We start from the raw sequence: 20,941 nt of genomic DNA on the forward strand, positions 1-20,941 counted from the left end.
CAATGTTCTAATAGGATATGACATTGGAGATGAGTTTTTATTTTAATTGCATGATGTTATTTTATTTTATTTTACTTCACTCATTTAACACAACATTTTTGTAAACTTTGATGGCCTTACTTCGAGCCGAATATGTATTTTTATAAGTTTTACTTTGTAATAGTGAAGTGAATGTGAACCTTTTACTCCCGTGAATTTGTTTATCAGTATTTTTATATGTTTTATTTATTAGTACATATATGTATGGGGTAAAAGGTGTCACAGTGTTTGGTAAGAATGTTCAAACTCCTACGTTGTACTGAATGATTTTGTATTGTCACTCACAAACCCAACATCATATTAGGCTTAATGTTCTCAGCATGCGCTTTGTTTGCTTATCGGAGGATACTATATTTTGATAATCAAAACACTGAACAACGACACAGAGATATACGCATTTAGTTTGAATTTAGGAAAAGAGCATTACACGTGGACAAACACAAATTATATTATTCATGCTAATTGAATGCCCTAACTGTCATTACAAAATAAATGTTTGTCAGAAAATTATTTATATTTTATCCATTTGATTTATATGAACGTTGTGTAGTAATAGCTCTATGTATGAAAGGGCTTTCATCATGCCACAAGATTATTATGTCAGATTTGTAATAGCATTGTCTACTAATACATTGTCTAGTAATACATTTTATGAAGGGGCTTTCATCATCCCTTTCTTCATTAATAGAGTATATCATTTTTTTTTATAATCATAACACTGTGGAACAGAAAACAAAAACTTGGACACATTGTTTTGTTACCTTTTGAAATTGCCTTTTCAGCAAATTATGAGTCTTGTAGTTTTATCCATCTCATTACACTTCTCATTACACTTATCTATTGTTTGGTTGTTTTGTTTCAATTCATAATATGCATAACTTTGAGCACATTGAACATGGAAAATAGGTGTGTGATGTACATCTTTATGTGAGGCTAAGAAAGAACTGGTTTTCATTGTGACACAAGATTAATGTCAATTTTGTTATATCATTGTATAATAATATGCTTAAATGGTTATTTATTTGTCAACATTTAGTTATGCCAACTTTTTAACTCTATATGGAGTTCAGAATTGATGAACGAAAAGCACAAAAAGTGTTATGAAATGGCCAACATCATGTTGCATATCACAAGAACATCAAAGGAGATTTTAAACACCGTTCATGCCAAGGAGCAGGTTAACCATTTATTATGATATTGTTGTCATTTTAATTCTTATGTAACATATCATTTTTTAAATTACTTTGTAGAATTGACCAACCAATTATTCACATTCTAATGCTACACATATTTCAAAAGTAGGCTTACGGTGAAGTTAGTGGTCATTTGCCATGAAGTGGAAGGACAGACTTGAAGGTTATTGGCATTTGTTTGACAAAAATGGGAATATGTATATCGTTGTGTACAACCAAGATTTAGACAGCTCAGCCATTGTATCAAGGTGGACCACACTGAGATTTCTATTAGCTGATCGGAGATCATCAAGTGACGTTAACCCATTATGGTTAGAGTATATTCTTGTGAACCATATTCAAAACTGGTAGCCATAAAAAATCATTCCCAACACTCATTATACCATCAAGTATCGAATTCGGTCACTTTCAACGTGGTTTTGAATCAATACAAAATTACCTATAGCAACTTGGTGAGTTACTTAATAATTTACTTAATCATTCAGTCAAACTTTATCTATCAAGTTTTTAATTTCTTCTATTTCTCATGTAAAATTATTGTTAATATCAAGAAGTTCCAAGTTGTATTTATTATTTTATTAAAGACAAAGAGTTCACTCATTTGAATTTGGAAGACATTGCGGAATGTCACACTGTTTACAATCACTAGAGAAAAACAATTAAAATTGAAGCCGGATAGAAAACTTTTTGTGAAACACAATCTTTCTAACCTAACATGAAAATTGTTTTCGAATTCCCCGATATAATAGTTAACTGTGTTTTATTTTGGCCATGTTTATAAATTAAGTACAATGTTATTTTGACTTTTGTAAATATTTGTAAATTGACATTTTATTTTGTGGACAAACAATATCTCTAACATTATGACTTTGTTAATTGATTGTTTCTTATATAATATATGCTTTATTATGATAGACCTGAAATTCAGTTTACACGTGTTGATCATAATTTTTTTATCCATATTCATTTTTGTTCTCATTTACTGAGTTTCGAGTTAAATACACCATAATATTGCCCAATGTTATAACCATATGAATATAATTATACGGTCAATTTTCTCGGTTTACTCGTACGTATGCACAGGTACTGAACTAGTTAAATGATTGATACGACAATCCATTCAATGGAGCACATTACTATATATAATCAATCTCAATTTCTAGTTTTTTTTTCATATAAATTTGTGTATACTCTTACGACCCTGCCGAGGGGGTGGTTGAGATGTACACTGCGAATTGTGGGTTTTGGATAGCTTCAATGGCTTCCAATGCCTCAACTACATCTTTCATAGAAGGACGTTCTTCAGGGACAGATTTTAGGCATTTTAGAGTAAGTTGTGCTGCTTGCCAGGCTGCCTCAAGTGAATATTGACCCTCTATCTTAGTATCCATTATTTTTTTCAACTTTTTTTTGGAAGAGAGAAGAGGCTTGGTCCATAAAACTAGGTTATGCTGCCCTGTCGGCCGTTTTGGGTCAAATGCCCGCATGCCTGTCAGTATTTCAAGTAGCACTACGCCAAATCCGTAGACATCACTCTTCACATACAAGTGGCCTGTTGAAATATTAATACAATTCAAAGTCATGTTAATTAGTTTGTGGTTGAAATATTGATACAAGTGACCTGTTGAAATATTCCTTATTTTTAGTCTACCTTCCCCTACTTCATCTTCCACAAACCATTGATTGCTTTAGAATATTACATTAAGGTCAGTTTGGTTTAAGGAAGCTTTGTGTGTTTTCATTTCTTTTTTTTTACTTATAGTTACAAAAATGCTAATATGCTGACTTATTTTTAGTTTATTTCTTATTCTTATAAATAGTGAAAACAGCACAATTCCTTCTTTTCTGGTACAAATCTTTGAAATCAAGAAGTCAAGTGGCATTTTAGTAATTAGATATGAAAATAGGAAATATAAACAAAAAAAAAAGAAATTCTCAAACCAGATAAACCATTCATTTTGTCCTAGATTTTGCTTCCATTTCCTTATATAGCATGGCATGTAATTCTTGGGTCATATTATGCCTTGTGAGTCATTAATAAAGTCAAAACATACATTTCAAGTTGCTTTAATTGTCAGTTATGTCAAGATATGGTTACCTTCTGCCATGTATTCTGGAGCAGTATAACCATACGTGCCCATGACCCTGGTAGTTACATGTGATTGTCCTTCAGAAGGCCCCAATTTTTCCAAGCCTAAATCTGAGATCTTTGGATTGTAATTCTGTAGAAAACAAAACACAATCTATTATCAAAATGATTTGACAAATTTTGCATTAAATAAATATCAATTTCACTGTATTCTGGAGCAGCATAACCATACGTGTCCATGACCCAGGTTCTTACATGTGACTGTCCCTCAGAAGTCCCCAATTTTGCCAAGCCAAAATCTGAGGTCTTTGGATTGTAATTCTGTAGAAAACAACACAATTTATTATCAAAATGATCTGACAAATTTTGCATTAAATAAATATCAATTTTGCTATGTATTATGGAGCAGCATAACCATACGTGTCCCTGACCTTGGTACTTGCATGTGATTGTCCCTCAGAAGGCCCCAATTTTGCCAAGCCTAAATCTGAGATCTTTGGATTGTAATTTTGTAGAAAACAAAACAATCTATTATCAAAATGATCTGACAAATTTTGCATTAAATAAATATCAATTTTGCTATGTATTCTGGAACAGCATAACTATATGTGTCCATGACCCAGGTACTTACATGTGATTGTCCCTCAGAAGACCCCAATTTTGCCAAGCCAAAATCTGAGATCTTTGGATTGTAATTCTGTAGAAAACAAAACAATCTATTATCAAAATGATCCGACAAATTTTGCATTAAATAAATATCAATTTTGCTATGTATTATGACCCAGGTACTTACATGTGATTGTCCCTCAGAAGACCCCAATTTTGCCAAGCCAAAATCTGAGATCTTTGGATTGTAATTCTGTAGAAATCTAAACAATTTATCATCAAAATGATATGACAAATTTTTCATTAAATAAATATCAATTTTGCTATGTATTCTGGAGCAGCATAACCATACGTGTCCATGACCCAGGTACTTACGTGGGATTGTCCCTCAGAAGGCCCCAATGTTGCCAAGCCAAAATCTGAGATCTTTGGATTGTAATTCTGTAGAAAATAAAACAATCTATCATCAAAATAATCTGACAAATTTTACATTAAATAAATATCAATTTTGATATTTTAAAAAATATTATGCATTCATAACATCATGTAACCTCCTTCAACTAATCAACAAATCCAGTACTAACAAGTGACAACACTTTAAAAAGCGACAAGGAAACCAAGGAAAACGAAGACATAGCACTTTTCAGCCAATATACTATTGACAGACTAAGTTTTGATACCTTTCCAATATGAGCGTGGTTAGTAAAAGAAATGATGGGATCCAAATTCATAAACTGTCTATTCATCCCAACTTGATACTACATTTGCTTCAACTTTCATCTCTTGAAATAAGGGACAAGGTGGAGTAACAAACTTTGTAACAAATCAGCAAATAAAAAATAACTTACTCCATCAAGTAGTATATTTGAGGACTTGAAATCTCTGTGAATGACGTTGTTTTCAGAAGCATGCAAGAAAGCTAATCCCCGAGCTGCACCAATAGCTATTTTAAGCCGTGTGTTCCAAGAAAGTAATTCTAAGTTACGATTTCCTGCTCAGAAACACAAGAAAATAAATTAAACTCAAATTCATGAGGAGTTTTCTTTCACATTTTTTTATTGTCTCCAATCCATACTTTTGAATAGATAATTGTCTAAGCTTCCCTTTGGCATGAACTCATACACAAGAAGAAGCTCATCATCGTCCCAACAGTAACCCAATAAATTGACCAGGTTGGGGTGAGAAAGCCTTCTCATGTTTAGTTCTGTCTGCATTTTCCAATCAACAGAAAAGCAAGTTAAATAATCCAATACTTTAATTGCGTTGATGGTTACACAATATAAATAAATGCAATATGAATAGCAAAATGAATTTAGCCAAAGAATGTGTTATGTTTTTGGATGTCCTATAGAACAGAACAAGTTCATCTGATTTTACCAACATTGTCAAGAAAAGTTTGTATTAAATTTGTTAACAGTGCATAAAAAATTAAAATAAGTCTATGAAAAAGATGAAATTAAAGCGACCTGCCACTCGCCAAACCCTTGCGTGCTTTCGGGGTTCAACCATTTTATGGCAACGACCATTCCGGAGCCTGCTTTGGTAGGGGCGAGGGTATCCTCATCCAACCATCCCTTGTAAACTCGGCCAAAGCCACCTTGACCCAGCAATGTGTCATGCCTGAAATTGTTTGTGGCAGATTTCAACTCCTCAAAATCGAAAACCTTCAAGTTTGGCCATTTCGGAATCAGGCCATCAGGTGGAGGAGGAGGAAGAGAAATGGGACGACGATAGAAGCTTCCACTCACAATCACGGAAAACTGTCTATTTACGGTGCTGCTGCTCGTGGTTTCGGTGATTCCCACGTTTTTGCAGTTAGTGCTTGCTGAACCTGGAAACAGTGGAAGTGGAACCGAACCGAACTCGTCATGGGAAAATTCAAATTGGAGGAAGAGGGGAACGACCCATATGTCTTGTGTTTAGAAAGGGAGAGAAAAAGAAGAAAGAAGACTTGCCTGAATAGTAAGGTCGGTCGAGGGAAGAAGAGTTCTGTGTCGGGCCAGAGGAGAAGCAGACACCCATGCCAGGAGCCTCTGTTTTTCGTCGGCAGTTGACTAACGAAATTGACCGTGAAAAAGTGGATGTAGGACTGTTGGTAATGGTTATTTATTGGTTAAGCTTTGAATGAAGAAGACAAGCAGATGGGAGAAACGTTTAGATAAATGGACGCTTGTAGTAAAGTTGCACGAAAACAAAATACAAGATTTTTTATTTTTAATTTTATGCAACTTTACTATTGACATTTTTTTATCTGATAAGATTTACATATAAGAACTTGGTAAGAAATTATAGCTTAGGAAGTTGATTTAAAAATTATCTTTTCCTTTTTTTGTTACATAAACTTGAGAAAAAGTTAGTAAAAATTTGATGGTAATGTGAAATAACAAATCATTATTTTTTTAGACTTCAACATAGCATTATTAATAATAGATATATTTTTTTAGCTCCTCCGTATTTTTTAGTCATGCCAACGCTCATCTTTTATTGGTTAATTTCGTCGGTAAACTGCATGGGTCTCCGCTTCTCCTCTGGCTCGGCACCTCACTCCTCTTCCCTCAACGGCTCTCACTGTTCAGGCAAGTCTTCAACTTTTCCTCACCCTTTCAATATTCTGGGCGAAACACGACATGGGTCGTTTCCCTTTTCATCGAATGCGAATTTTCCCATGATGGGTTCGATTCCTCTGTCTTCAGGTTCAGCAAGAACTGGCAGCAAGAACGTGGGGTTCTCCGCAACCGGGAAGAGTCAGTTTTCGGAGATTGCGAGTGGAAGCGACGATCGCGAAGAGTCTCTTGGTCGGATTCTGAAATGGCCAAACTTGAAGGTGTTTAGTTTTGAGGAGCTGATTTCTGCCTCAAGGCGTTTCAGGTATGACATACAGGGGTTAGTGATCGGTAAAGGTTGTTTTGGCCCAGTTTACAAGGGATGGTTGGATGAGAATACCCTTACCCCTGCCAAAGTAGGCTATGGAATGGCCGTTGCGATCAAAATGTTTAACCAAGATTACTTCCGAGGGTTTGAAGAGTGGCAGGTCACTTTAATTTTGTCTCTTTCATTTACTTTTTTTTTTCTAATGCAATGTAAAACACTTTCACCTTTAAATTAGAGCAGTTCTTGTATAAGTTAAGAATTTTAATAAAAAAAAATTATTTTCAATGTTGGTAAAATTAGATGAACTTGTTCTGTTGTAGAGGGCATACAAAAACACAACTAGGCATTCTTTGGCTATACGTTTATCATTCTGCCATTTTGTGATTTTGCTTGTCATACTGCATTTCATCTTATAGTGTAACCTTCAACACAATTAGAGTACTTTTTCATCTCATAAGTCCTACTTTTTGCACAACTTCAGTCTTGCTATATCAGTATTTAACATGTTTTTCTGTTGATTGGAAAATGAAGTCAGAAGTAAACTTTTTAGGAAGGCTTTCTCACCCCAACCTGGTTAATCTATTGGGATACTGTTGGGACGAGGATAAGCTTCTTCTAGTGTATGAGTTCATGCCAAAGGGAAGCTTAGACTATCATCTATTCAGAGGTATGGATTCTAGACAATAAAAATGTATGAAAGAAAACTCCTTCTGATGAATATGAGTTTAATTAATTTTCTTTGTCGTATTTCTGAGCAGGAAACATAACACCACTTTCTTGGAACACACGGCTTAAAATAGCTATTGGTGCAGCTTGGGGATTAGCTTTCTTGCACGCCTCTGAAAATAATGTCATATTCAGTGATTTCAAGGCCTCAAATATACTTCTTGACGGGGTCAGTTATTTTTTGTTACTTGATTTCTAAGTTTTTTAGTCTACCTTTTCCCTTATTTCAAGAGATGAAAGCTAAAGCAAATGTAGTATCAAGTTGGGATGAATAGACAGTATATGAATTTGGATCCCGTCATTTGTTTTACTGACTATACTCATTGAAAAGGTATCAAAACTTAGTCTGTCAATAGAATATCAGCTGAACAGTGCAATGTCTTTGTTCTCCTTGTCTGCTGACTAGTTGAAGCAAGTCACATGATGTTATGAATGCATAATATTTTTTAAAATATCAAAATTGATATTTATTTAATGCTAAATTTATCAGGTCATTTTGATAATTGATTGTTTTGTTTCCTACAGAATTACAATGCAAAGATCTCAGATTTTGGCTTTGCTAGATGGGGGCCTTTTGAAGGAGAATCACATGTATCTACCAGGGTCATTGGCACATATGATTATGCTCCTCCAGAATACATAGCAACAGGTAATTATATTTAGCCATTATTAACAACTAAAGTAGCTTTAAATGCATGTTTTGACTTTATTAATGTCTCATAAGGCAAGATGTGAGCCAAGATTACATTCTATGCCATGTAAAAAAGACACGGAAGCAAAATAAATTAAAAAACAAAGGATCTGTTTGGTTTAAGAAGATGTTTTCATCTTTGTTTCCTGTTTTTCACAAATAATTACTGAAATGCTATATGGTTTCTTGATTTCAAAGATTTACACGAGAAACAGTTAACACCAGATTTGCGTTCTTTTCACTGTTTCTGAAAGTAGGAAACAAAGTCAAAACAAGGTGGCATATTGACATTTTTGTAGTTATCAATACAAACAGGAAATGAAAACAGACGAAGTTTTCTTAAACCAAACAGGACTTAGTGTAACACAAACAGTCGATGCTGTGGAAGGTGAAGTTGGGAGAAGGCAGACTAAAATAAGGAATAGTGTAATGCTCTGATCCACCACAAACTAACATGCCTTTGAATTGTATCAATATTTCAACAGGCCACTTGTATGTGAAGAGTGATATCTATGGATTTGGTGTAGTGCTGCTTGAAATACTTACAGGCATGCGGGCACTTGACACAAATCGACCTCAAACCATGCAGAACCTAGTTGAATGGACTAAGCCTTGTCTTTCTTCCAAAAAAAAGTTGAAAGCCATAATGGATGCTAAGATAGAGGGTCAATATTCACTTGAGGCAGCATGGCAAGCAGCAAAACTTACTCTAAAATGCCTAAAATCTGTCCCTGAAGAACGTCCTTCTATGAAAGATGTAGTTGAGGCATTGGAAGCCATTGAAGCTATCCAAAACCCACAATTCGCAGCGTACATCTCATCCACCCCCTCGGCAGGGTCGTAAGAGTATAAACAAATTTATAAGAAAAAAAAAACTAGAAATTGAGATTGATTATATATAGCAATATGGTCCATTGAATGGGTTGTATCAGTCATTTAATAAATGTGATTTTCTTTTTCTTTTGCTGGTTGGAGGGGGGAATTTCACAAGCATGTTAACATATATGATTTCCTTTTGAATTATTCACATTCTTTAGTGGGAAAACATTTTGTACTAGAACAGAATTTTGATGCTAACATGTCACTTTTTTCAAGGCTTTTTTTTTTTTTTCAACAATGGAAAGTTGATCGGGTCAGGTATATCATGTATAGTTAAGAGTAATGATGCATGAACAGTTATATGTCATATACTTCATCAACGCTTGTTATTTTTTTTATCAATTTTTTCTTATTACATTATATTACTTATTATATATATATATATATATATATATATATATATATATATATTCTTTTTCTTGAGTTAATTAGAGGTTGGTATCCGCTATTTTTTTTCTTTCTATAGAGATTATGTTTCGCTATTATACTAAAAAAAGGTAATTAGAACACGAAACTGTACGTGAGCATATCTCTTAATTCAAAACACAAACACTATGACTTAGTGCTTAAGCTATCTTGTATGTTGCTTCAATATCTTTTTTGCAATCCAGTTGATGCTGTAGGTAAATCTATATATGTGACTTTGTTAACTTCAAGGATGCAACATCCGTAGCTTTCTTGATATGTTTTATAGTTTGAGATAATCTCATTCTTCTTTTTGTGTAGGTAGGAGGAATAATCTTCTAAGAGCAAACAAGAGAGAGAAGTTAGATGGGTCAATCAAATTCAATTCAACCAGTCTTTAACCTTAAAAAAGAAAAGGAATTGGGCCCGTTTTAAAATAGGATTGAAACCTAACTAGAGCTGTCAACACGGGTTAACCATCCTGTTGGGCCCACCCACATTGAATCACCTACTTGATGGATCAAACCAACTCTGCTCACTTCTTGGTGAGTCTTAAAAATGCTAGCCTAGACCAAGCCACCATAGGTTGGTTGGTTAAACATCTTGATCCAACAAGGCAACCATTAAAAGTCCAACAAGGCAACAAATAATTCTCTAACAAAAAAATTTCATGATCACAAAATAGTCTAAACAACCAATACAATTCATTTGTTTTTTTCAATGGGTTAGGTGGGTCAACCAAGCCCACCAGGGGTTCAACTTGGGTGCCATATATATAACCATGGCATCGACCAAAGCACCAAGTAATTAATAAGCAATATTTTTAACTATTGATAATAAAATATATTTTTAAATATTGATAATATTTTAAATTTCTTAAGCAAAATATATTACAGATCAATCATACGAGACTTTGACTTTATTTAAATAGTTAAAACTAATATGATACAACAACAACAACAACAACGCCTTATCCCACTAGGTGGGGTCGGCTACATGGATCAACTTCCGTCATAATGTTCTATCAAGTACCATACTTCTATCCAAATCATTAAGTTCGAGATCCTTCTTGATAACCTCTCTTATAGTCTTTTTGGGTCTTCCTCTGCCTCGAATTGTTTGCCTCCTCTCCATCTGGTCTACTCTCCTCACTACAGAGTCTACCGGTCTTCTCTCTACATGCCCAAACCACCTAAGTCTATTTTCCACCATCTTCTCTACAATAGGCGCTACTCCAACCCTCTCTCTAATAGCTCCGTTTCTAATTTTATCCTGTCGAGTCTTATCACACATCCACCGCAACATCCTCATCTCCGCTACACCTACTTTAGTCTCATGTTGGCTCTTGACCGCCCAACATTCTGTTCCGTACAAAATCGCCAGTCTTACCGCAGTCCGATAAAACTTTCCCTTTAGCTTGATCGGTACCTTTGCATCACATAACACCCCCGATGCTTTTCTCCATTTCATCCATCCTGCTTGAATGCGATGATTCACATCCCCTTCAATTTCTCCATCATCCTGTATTACAGACCCAAGATATTTAAACCGTGTGACTTGAGGGATAATATGGTCTCCCATTTTCACCTCTGAGTTAGATACCCTCCTACTTTTGTTGAACTTACATTCCATATACTCCGATTTGCTTCTGCTTAGGCGAAAGCCATGTGTTTCTAGAGCTCGTCTCCAAGTTTCCAACCTCTCATTCAACTCCTCCCTCGACTCTCCGAGGAGGACTATGTCATCTGCAAAAAGCATGCATCTCGGCGCTATCTCTTGGATTTGTTCCGTGAGGACATCCAGAATTAAGGTAAAAAGGTAGGGGCTAAGGGTTGACCCTTGATGCAAACCAATTGTGATGGGAAAATCGTCTGACTCTCCATCCTGTGTCCTAACACTAGTCGATACCCTATCATACATATCTTGGATAGCTCGAATATATGCAACCCTAACCCCTTTCTTCTCTAGAGCTTTCCACAAAATCTTTCTAGGCACTCTATCATACGCTTTCTCCAAGTCAATAAAAATCAAGTGCAAGTCTTGTTGGTCCATGCGATATTGCTCCATCACCCGCCGTAATTAAAACTAATATGATAATATAAAATTTTGATATTACAAATAAAATAGACACATAAAGGCAATATCATTTTCGTCTCTAAGATATTAGAGTTTAGGAAAAAAATTGACATTCAGAGACAAACTATTTTTGTGTCTAATATATGTCTCTATGAATAATTGGACAATTTAGAGATGAACCTTGAGACAAAATAAGATAGAGAAGGATGTTTTCGTCTCTACTTATCGTCTCTTGTATACAATTTTTCGTTTGATCTCTACCTATTAAAATTTATCTTTATTTTTGTCTCTACCAGAGATGGAAACACCTTCTGTCTCAAACTTCATGTCTCTATCTTAGCTTTTTCTAATAGTGCCACTTGTAACATCCCAAATTTCTTAGATTGGGAAGTTATGTGTAGAATTGTTTGTGTTTGTATGATATGTAGTGTAATAGTATTATTCTTAGTATAATTATGAATGTAAGATGTAGAACTATCATTAGACAGCCATGTGACTTGGATTTAAGTTTTGAGTCTATGGATCGGTGGTTTAGATACAGAGAACCCTTAGTCAAACCATCAGTTAACAAAAGTAAACTATAGTTTAGAAAGTCAAAGTAAGGATATTTTCATTAATGGCAGTGTAGTAATTGAAGGTTTTTATGTCAAACAAAGAGATTTAGGCACATTAATGAAAGTTAGAATATGTTTGTGTCTAGATGTGAGAATCTATTAGCCAACACATGTTAACACATCGATTAAACACACCCATTCACAGCACACCTGCAAGTTGAAGGTTCTTGACGACATTAATAGACACATCAAGTTTTCAAGACAACTTATATCACTTAATGGCTTGCCATGACATCCTACCGCACTTCACAAATTATAGAGATGATGAGTCTCATAACTCATGACTCAATAGTGGATTTATGGTATAGCAAACATTAAGGATGCAATGCACATCACAAGAATCATTCAATCTCATTTAATCATGCAAAGGAAAATACAATTAATAATTCAAGCATGTTCAACAAAAGCATTCATAAGTAATCACACAGAGTGCACACTAGAATATGGTAAGCACATAACACACTGGTCAAAAGGTCTGACCTGCTCTAATACCACTAAATATGACTCCCTCTACCCAACATACATATAAATAAATAAAAAATAAAAAAATATTGATCAACAAATTTACGTGGATAAAAGGCCCCCATTCATTTCACTATTACCAAATAAGACTTATTAAAAATATATTCGGCACAAAACAAGGTCGTCAAAGTTTACAAAAAAAATGTTTTGTTAAATCAATGGGGTAAAATAAAATAAAATAACATCATGTAATTAAAATAGAAATTCATCCCAAATGTCACATTATATTAGAGCATTGTGTCCCAACATCTTCTACCACGAGATTCTTTAAATTCACTCACCTAGTCATCTGCTCCCATGAACACAAGGTTTGAGATCATCTCAAGATCCAAACACAAATAACACATAGGGAGTGAGTTATCACACAAAAAAAAAACAAATAAACAAGACATAATCAAAATAAATTATGGAAATATTTATAACTCCACTTAATACAACCCATGTCACTTCACCACTTTATCTTTAAAATTCGTTTCTTTTCAATCACATTACACATGAATCACACACTCGAGTCAAGACACAATAACACTCATCAATTTCATAATAAACAATTAGTAAGTGTTATGCAACAATTATACTAAGACTCAAGCCTACATTCAATGTGGTACCATGTCAGTGAAAAACCACTCTGTGGCGCTTAGGAATACATAACAAGACACACCACACAATGGGTATGTCAGGTCACTCTCACTAAGTAAAATCATAAGGTCATTAATCAGGGTCACTCTGTTTTGCGAAAATGCTCCAACCATATGAGATCAACATAGGCTTAAAGGAGCATTCAAACCCCCAAGGCCTAGACTCTGAAGAATCCGTTAGGACCTCACCTTCTTGATTTAAGTTCAACCCCTAAAAACAATTTTTGCAAGGAGATTCTCCTCATGAATTATACAATACTCATGACCTCACACTCATGTTTCAAACACGTTTAACATATTGTGCTACAATTTAACACTAGTTCCTAACTAGGAACATACACTTTCTCTTTAACAATGAACATAAACACTTGTTATCAATATAAACACTAGTCGTGTTATTATATAATTTACAACTCACAACACAATCATTATCATATCAAGTGTTAAACACACACACTTATTCACAATCAAATATTATGCCCATAATTTAACATCTCATAATGTCACAATCCACCATCACAGGTTTACATGTATCTCACAAATTAACACATGTTCAACTTTGTACTTATACTTGATTTCAACAATAATATTATAAGCAAGCACTGCTCATGAATTATACAATACTCATGACCTCATACTCGCATTTCAAATATGTTTAACACATTGCGCTACAATTTAATACTAATTCCTAACTAGGAAACCTACATTTTTCCTTTAACACTGCACATCAACATTTTTCTCAAGATAAACGTTGGTTGGGTTATTGTATAATTCACACCTCACAACACAAGTAATGTCAAATCAAGTGTTAACCACACACTTATTCATAATTAAAACTCATGTTCACAACTTCACATCTCATTATGTCAAAATCAATCATCTTATGTTTACGTGTATCTCACAATTTAACACATTTAACTTTGCACTTATACTCAATGTCCATAACAATATTATAATCTTAAAGTAATATATTATTATTCAATTCATCATATATTCAATTTATCACTTATATACAATTTCAATCATAATTTCATAATTCCAACATAATTATTTATCACGTTAATCTTATTCAAAATACAAACAAATTATACAAAAATATTTTTCAATCCACGGGGAGTAAAACCCCTCAAATAATTTCACATAATCATACAAGAAGAATTTCAATACAATAAACATCCCAAAATAAACCCCAATTCGATCCTTTAAGAACCCCTACACATGTTTATTCTAACTCCAATTGCGATAAATACACCCCTATAATTAATAAGTTTAGAAACTATAGAGAAAAATATAAAATGAGAAATTTGCAAAAGACAAGTGTAATCCAGTGTATTGGATATAAATAGTGTAGCTTCAGAGAAATTACAATGTCCAACCATGAAGTAGCATTGTATTTTACTCATTTTGTAACACAATAGATAAAAATTTAACTATAACACTATTTTTTTAAGCCTTGATATTCAAAAGTCATATTAGATCACAACTAATTTGAGATAAGTGGGGTGGGAGATAAAGTTCTCCCGACATCCTTTTTTTTTTTTTTTAAGAAAAGGTTATTTTACAACAAATTTAATGATGTGATGGAAAGGAATAGAGAGAAAAAAACAAGTATTATATAAATTGTCTAAGTAATCTTTATTTTTATTTATAAAATTCAAATTTAAATCCATGAAAAGAAAAAATTAATTATATCAAGAAAAAATTATTATAAATCCCCTATGATTATCTTTAATTTTCACATATAAAAAAATCAATTATTTTTTCACGGTAAAGCAAAGCTATAAATATTGCATATACTTCATAATTTCACCATAATTTTGAAGAATAGAATTAATTTTGTGTTATCCAAACAAACTTATTTCTTAAGGAAAGCTAAGTTTTTTCCTACTTAGACTAATTGGTACTGGTGACACTATTACTATACTAACATGAAGATTCTATAATTAACTTCACTGCAAAGGCAAACATAAAGGCTCTTTCCTCATCTCTTATAACCCATTGAATGGAATCTATTTTGCTTTAAGTTTAGTAAAATAGCTTCATGCCTAGGATAAGTTAAATCTGTCAAGATGAACATACTAGAAGCTCAAAATTGTTTAAAAAGCAAATTCTGAACAAAATAATTACTGCTTGAGTTCAAGAAAATTTGATATCTTAATTTATAGGAAAATAGATATTTAGACTTCTCAGTTAGGTAGCTGTGGTTGTATGGTGCAATGGTGTAATCAAATTCGTTCATTGGAAGGGGAAAGTAAAGGGAAACAAGCATTCTCCAGATTTCATGTAAATTAAAAAAAAATCTAAATATAACACCCAGAATTTTAACCAAACCAACCAAAAAATTCAGCAGCAAGAAATAAAGTAATAGAATTGTAATTAGCAGACTAAATGCTACACTTCAAATACAGTTATTAATCAAGGATGTTTGGGTGTTCCAACCAAAAGGTTGGTCCAATAATGTCAATATGTCCTACAATAACCTTTCCATAATTTTCAGGAAACTCTCCATTCTCCTGATGAATTAGAGCAATATCTACCTTGTCCCTATAAACCGAGGATCCTTGTCGGTACATGACTGGTAAATTATTGTAGTCAATAGCCAATTCCTTAATTTTCTTTTGCAACTGAGCACCCTTTAAACTATTTTGGGCTTCCCTTTTGCTTTTTCCAGATGCAACTAACTTCCAGAAACAAGAGTTATATTGATTGTTGATGTGGCAATCCACTTGTCTCCATGAAAGGTAGTCCGTAGAATCTCAGTAGATGGATAGCACACCGCTCGTCCATCAAAGGAAGGAGGGTACTTTAACTCACTTTGTTGGAAGAAGTTTTTCCATCTCCTCACATAAGTGGATGTGAAGAAAGACACAATAGCTGAAATTATTGTATTAGCTCTCCTTTGATAAAGATTAGTGGCTTTCTTAAGAATAAAGCTATACTCATCACTAACCCCAAAAGCAAAGACTATATCCTCCCAAAACTTTTCTAAGACAGCGACTGCACACAAATTCATCAAGTTAAGAGCTCTATCATCATTTGGCTTCACAAATTCATGTATCTCAGAAAACCTGTGGAAGTGGCATCCATCTATTCGAACTACAATCCATGTAGATGGCATCAATTTGCTATCAAATTCAAAGGACCTCACATACTCGGGAGTCACATTGTTAATTTCTTCAACAAACCCACCAAGCTCCTTCAAAAGAACAGTATGCTCATTCAAAAATCTCTAACTTGCTATTTTCTTGGAATGCACTGTGATTATCTTGCTTTTGCACCTTTTAATTGGAGCACCATTATCTGTGTACTTCACAATATCTTCAACGATTGTCTTCAGAACACAAGACCCTTAGCGGAATATCGGCTCTAGTGTATTGTAATTAACATTGAACTCATCAAACAAAAGATTGTTTAGCTCACTTTTGTCAAAATCCTTGATGAAATCCCATGCTTCCTTCCCATTCATTCCACGTTCAACAAGACGCCAAAGGCATTGCTCATGCAGATTAGTCAAATGACAAATATTCTGTCGCCACAAAAGATACACTTGAAGAGCTTCTACAGATGCACGAGCTATGACTCGCCCGTGGAAGGAAGGAGAACATTGTAGTTCCTTGTATGGAAAGAATTCATCCCATTTTCTCACAAAGATGGATGAGAAAAAAGACGTAAAGATGGATAGCACTTTGCTTGCACGCCTTTCATAGAACTTGGAGGTCTTCTTGAAAACAAAAGTATACTCATCACTGAACCCATATGCAAGGACTACGTCTGCATACTCTTCAAGAACTTTAACAGCGCAAGAGTTCATCAATTTCAAGGCATTTAAATCGTGAGGTTTATGAAGTTTACTGGCCTTGATCCAAACAAGAATGATATTAGGAAACATGACCTCATCCTCAACTTCAAAACACTTGACATACTCATATTTGCTGTTTGCCATACTGCATGCAAAAGTTTACACATGTATTACTTATTAGCACACACAATTTAACAACAACAGACTTATCCCGCTAGGAGCATACACAAGTTAACAAAGTGAAACTAATAATATACTAATTTAAAACTCTGAATGTATAACAATTGTTTTCAGATTAAGATTATGATAAAGTTGTAGATTTAAGATGAGTGTAAACTTTGAAGTTGCAGATTATAATAATGTACTAATTTAAAGCTGCAGATTATAATTGAATGTATAACTATCAACAATTGAACATATCAGTAATAACTTATTACATTTAAATTGAGTCATTCAGTGGATGAGATGAAAGGTATTTTACTATTTTAAGGTAAAAAATAAGCATTGGGTGGTGCCAATCAATAGGCCATAAGTTTGGTATTGCTTTTATCTTGCATCCTTAATAAGTAACTTTTGATCAAAGTATAATATCTGTATACAAGTATGACACATAGGCTAACCATAGAGACACATTCATCATGGCGGATAAATTGCTATGATCTAGAAAAAGTGTTGCCGGTATCACAAAACATGAGGAATTAGAGCAAAGTACAGTAAAAGGAATGGCCACAACGTAAAACATAGGAGTAACAATTAAAGAAAATCTCTTTAAAAAGCATTTAAGAAAATTAAAGAGAAAGTGTTTTTGTGCATCCAAACACAACATAAAAGGGGTCTTTAACCAACTAAGAAATCAATAATACAGCAGCTATAAGCTTTTCTAAAACCAAAAGGCTAAATAAATATAGAAACCAAAGTGCTTAAACCCCCATTCCCCACACCTTAAACACCGTCACAAAGCATAATGAGTGAAGCTTCTACGGGCTTTTGGAGTGACTGAATCCTAACACAATTGACAACAAACCAACTCTCTTCCCTCTCTTTCTAATTATGTCTTAACCTCACATTCTCCTAAACCCGAATTGACACTATCACAGTCTCCTTCATCCTTCTCTCTCTGAATCTATCCATTATTTTCTCTCTTTCTCTTTCATGCATATTCACAAACACATAGTAATCACCACCTAGCTCAACCTCAAACCACCAAAGAAAAAGCCACGACCTATTTCACCATATTCAGTATCCTCCAACCCCATCAAACCAAAATCCAAGTAAATTCCAAAACGTATAAATGTAATCCATATAGGCAAAACATACAGGCCGTCAATAAAATCAAAATTGAAATAGAAAAAGTGGGCAGGGACAGAGAGAAAGAGACAACCTACCAACAAGAGAGAGAGAGAGAGAATGGATTGTGCAACAAGAAAGGTCGAGCGTTGCAGCTAGAGAGTGAGCGTCCTCGGGGAAGAAAGTGGCTTTTCAAAGTGTTCCCATGGAGAAGACGATTCTGTACTGTAAGGGATTGTTTGGTTAAAATAAAGAAATTATTATTTAAGAAGAAATTTTCAAAATTTAGGATGATTTTCACAATTTTTTTTCTATACTTTAATTTAAATATTTGTTTCATACAACAAAATAATTCCTGAAAGAAAAAAAAAGACACAATTAAAGTTAGTTTTTTTTTTATTTTGTTTTGTTGTTGTTGTTGTTGCTACTCCTTAGAAAAGATACGTCATAAAGTTCCATCAAACATGCGCTTGCAATGGCACTATGGGTGGTAAAGTGGACTAGTTCAACCCATTTTGGCCCACTCTGCTGCTAGCCCACCAAAAGTGGGTCGGGATAGGCTGGCCCTCCTTATAATGTTGGACTAAAGATTTTGACCTGCCCCGCTCAAGTGCAAGTTGGCAGGCCGACCCACCAAAAAAAAAAAATTATATATATATATATATATATATATATATATATATATTTAATAAAAATAATTCAAATGAACAAATTTAGTTTAAAAATGTAAAGTATATCAATTGTTTATTCTAAATTTGATTTTAATATAATTTTTTCTATAAGTATCAAAGAAATTGAATTTATAAAATAATATAAAAATAATAACAAATACCTATTTTGAACAATACTATAAAAAATACAAAGTGACAACCCAAACCCTAAACACCTATTAGTACTTAGATTTTCTTTAAAAAAATATATGTATGGCGGTCTAATGAGCCAACCCTTCCCATGCTGCTGTTGGCTCGTCGGACCTACGGGTTAGGCAGGGCAGGCCACATCATGTTGACAGGTTCCATCAAACATTAGCGAGGTGGATAACTCTAACTCCTTAAATGGAATTAGCCATTATCACACAACAAATTGATACCAAGACCTAAAACAAGTAAGCAGAACCAATCAATGTTCACACAAACACACAGTACAACCTTATGACCCAAATAAAAAATAACTAAGCAGAACTAAAAGCTTCAAAAAAACAAAAACCTCCAAGGAAAGTTTTGGACAGGTTGACGAGGTTGTAGAGGTGATTTTTGTGGGGAGGAGAATTAAAGGAGAAGAAGATTGCATGGGTCAAGTGGGAATCAGTATGCCTTCCAAAGGAGAAGGGGGGCTTGGGAATTAAGGACCTGAGGAAATTTAATTGTGCCCTTCTCAAAAAATTGAGATGGAATTTATTTCATCATAAATGAGAGTTGTGGGCTAGAGTGTTGGATTCAAAATATGGAGGCTAGAGGAACTTGGATGAGGTAAGAAGGTGCAACAGTGAATTCCTATGGTGGTGGGACCTCGACTTAATTTGTCAATCTGCTGAGGAGGGAAGGTGGTTCCAAAGTGGGGTAAAATAGAATGTCAAGTGTGGAGCCAAGGCGAGATAAAGGTGGTCTGATTGAACTACCTTTACCTCCATCATCATCTCGTGGCACAATATTCCTTCTACATGGAACATCGGGCGGATAGTAGTAAGATGTAAATGTAGAGGTCTCTTCCACTAAATAAGCTTCACAAATACTGCCCTCAATTGCAAATGTGTTTGTGACCTTGTCTTTTAAAGGGTGAATAAACCTAAAACAATAAATTGAAGACATTAATTTAATAAATATTGATTAATCATTTATTGAAAACGAATAAGATATATTACTCAACCTTTCAAAGGGATACATCCACCGATATTGCACGAGACCACCAACCCTAGCTTCATAAGGCAAATGAATTGGAAGATGCTCCATAAAGTTGACGAAACTTGGGAAATATTTGTTCAAGTTTGCACAAAGTTATTGGAATATTTTTTTTCCATTAAGCATAAAGCATCATCTTTTAGTAGAGGCGAAGTTATTTCTCGAAAGAACTGATTGAACTCTGTCAGTGTGTTCCAAATGGCCTTTGGTAAAGCTTTGAAGGCAACTGGAAGCAAACATTGCAGGAACACGTGGCAAGGCAAAGGCATACCCATCGGGTAGGCTTTAGTCTTTTGACCCACGCACACACTACTAATCTTTGTTGCTTAGTTAATGTGTATTTTGCCTTGGGTTTTTTCAGTTTCCGCCCTTCTCCATCTTACAACTCCAAATCTCTTCGCCTACAAATATCTACCATGTCTAGTCTAGCATTCAAAGCAATTTTATTTGGTCTCATCATGTCTATGCCTAAAAGCAATTTTATTTCTTCTATAAGAATGATCAATTGGCAAGAATTTTCTATGTAAATCAAAAAATGATACCTTTCAACCCTTATCAAGGTATATTCCTTTTGATTTTTCATGCAGATTAGACAAGCAAGTTTACCC

At 34.2% G+C, this 20,941-nt stretch overlaps 2 protein-coding genes and 1 pseudogene across 12 annotated transcripts; 1 reads left to right on the plus strand and 2 right to left on the minus strand.

Annotated features, from left to right (window-relative positions):
* Positions 1-2,319: 2,319 nt before the first annotated feature.
* LOC114388995 (probable serine/threonine-protein kinase PIX13) lies at positions 2,320-6,054 on the minus strand. Of its 8 annotated transcripts, none has more exons than XM_028349552.1 (11): positions 5,883-6,053; positions 5,394-5,758; positions 5,003-5,135; positions 4,776-4,918; positions 4,303-4,368; positions 4,115-4,180; positions 3,953-4,018; positions 3,765-3,815; positions 3,577-3,642; positions 3,331-3,454; positions 2,320-2,784 (listed from the first exon to the last, which is right to left on the minus strand). In XM_028349552.1, exons 1-11 carry the CDS (start codon positions 5,947-5,949, stop codon positions 2,426-2,428), a joined length of 1,506 nt encoding a protein of 501 aa, XP_028205353.1. In that variant the 5' UTR covers positions 5,950-6,053; the 3' UTR covers positions 2,320-2,425. The 8 variants fall into 8 exon arrangements, 6 of the variants coding, with proteins under 6 accessions (XP_028205353.1, XP_028205352.1, XP_028205356.1 ...); XM_028349551.1 differs by having other exon boundaries at positions 3,753-3,815; positions 5,883-6,052; XR_003661660.1 differs by having other exon boundaries at positions 2,650-2,784; positions 3,554-3,642; positions 3,753-3,815.
* A 323-nt stretch (positions 6,055-6,377) lies between these two features.
* Positions 6,378-9,935, plus strand: LOC114388997 (probable serine/threonine-protein kinase PIX13). 4 transcript variants are annotated; one of them, XM_028349560.1, is made up of 6 exons: positions 6,378-6,503; positions 6,621-6,958; positions 7,330-7,465; positions 7,557-7,693; positions 8,050-8,173; positions 9,821-9,935. In XM_028349560.1, exons 1-6 carry the CDS (start codon positions 6,392-6,394, stop codon positions 9,898-9,900), a joined length of 927 nt encoding a protein of 308 aa, XP_028205361.1. In that variant the 5' UTR covers positions 6,378-6,391; the 3' UTR covers positions 9,901-9,935. The 4 variants fall into 4 exon arrangements, with proteins under 4 accessions (XP_028205361.1, XP_028205360.1, XP_028205362.1 ...); XM_028349559.1 differs by lacking the exon at positions 9,821-9,935 and adding an exon at positions 8,701-9,314; XM_028349561.1 differs by lacking the exon at positions 9,821-9,935 and adding an exon at positions 8,531-8,703.
* Positions 9,936-15,706: 5,771 nt separating this feature from the next.
* On the minus strand, positions 15,707-18,724 carry LOC114388993 (annotated as a pseudogene).
* Between the last annotated feature and the right edge of the window lie 2,217 nt (positions 18,725-20,941).

The sequence above is a fragment of the Glycine soja genome, chromosome 16 (assembly GCF_004193775.1).
Source record: "Glycine soja cultivar W05 chromosome 16, ASM419377v2, whole genome shotgun sequence".
NCBI classification, from domain to species: domain Eukaryota; kingdom Viridiplantae; phylum Streptophyta; class Magnoliopsida; order Fabales; family Fabaceae; genus Glycine; species Glycine soja.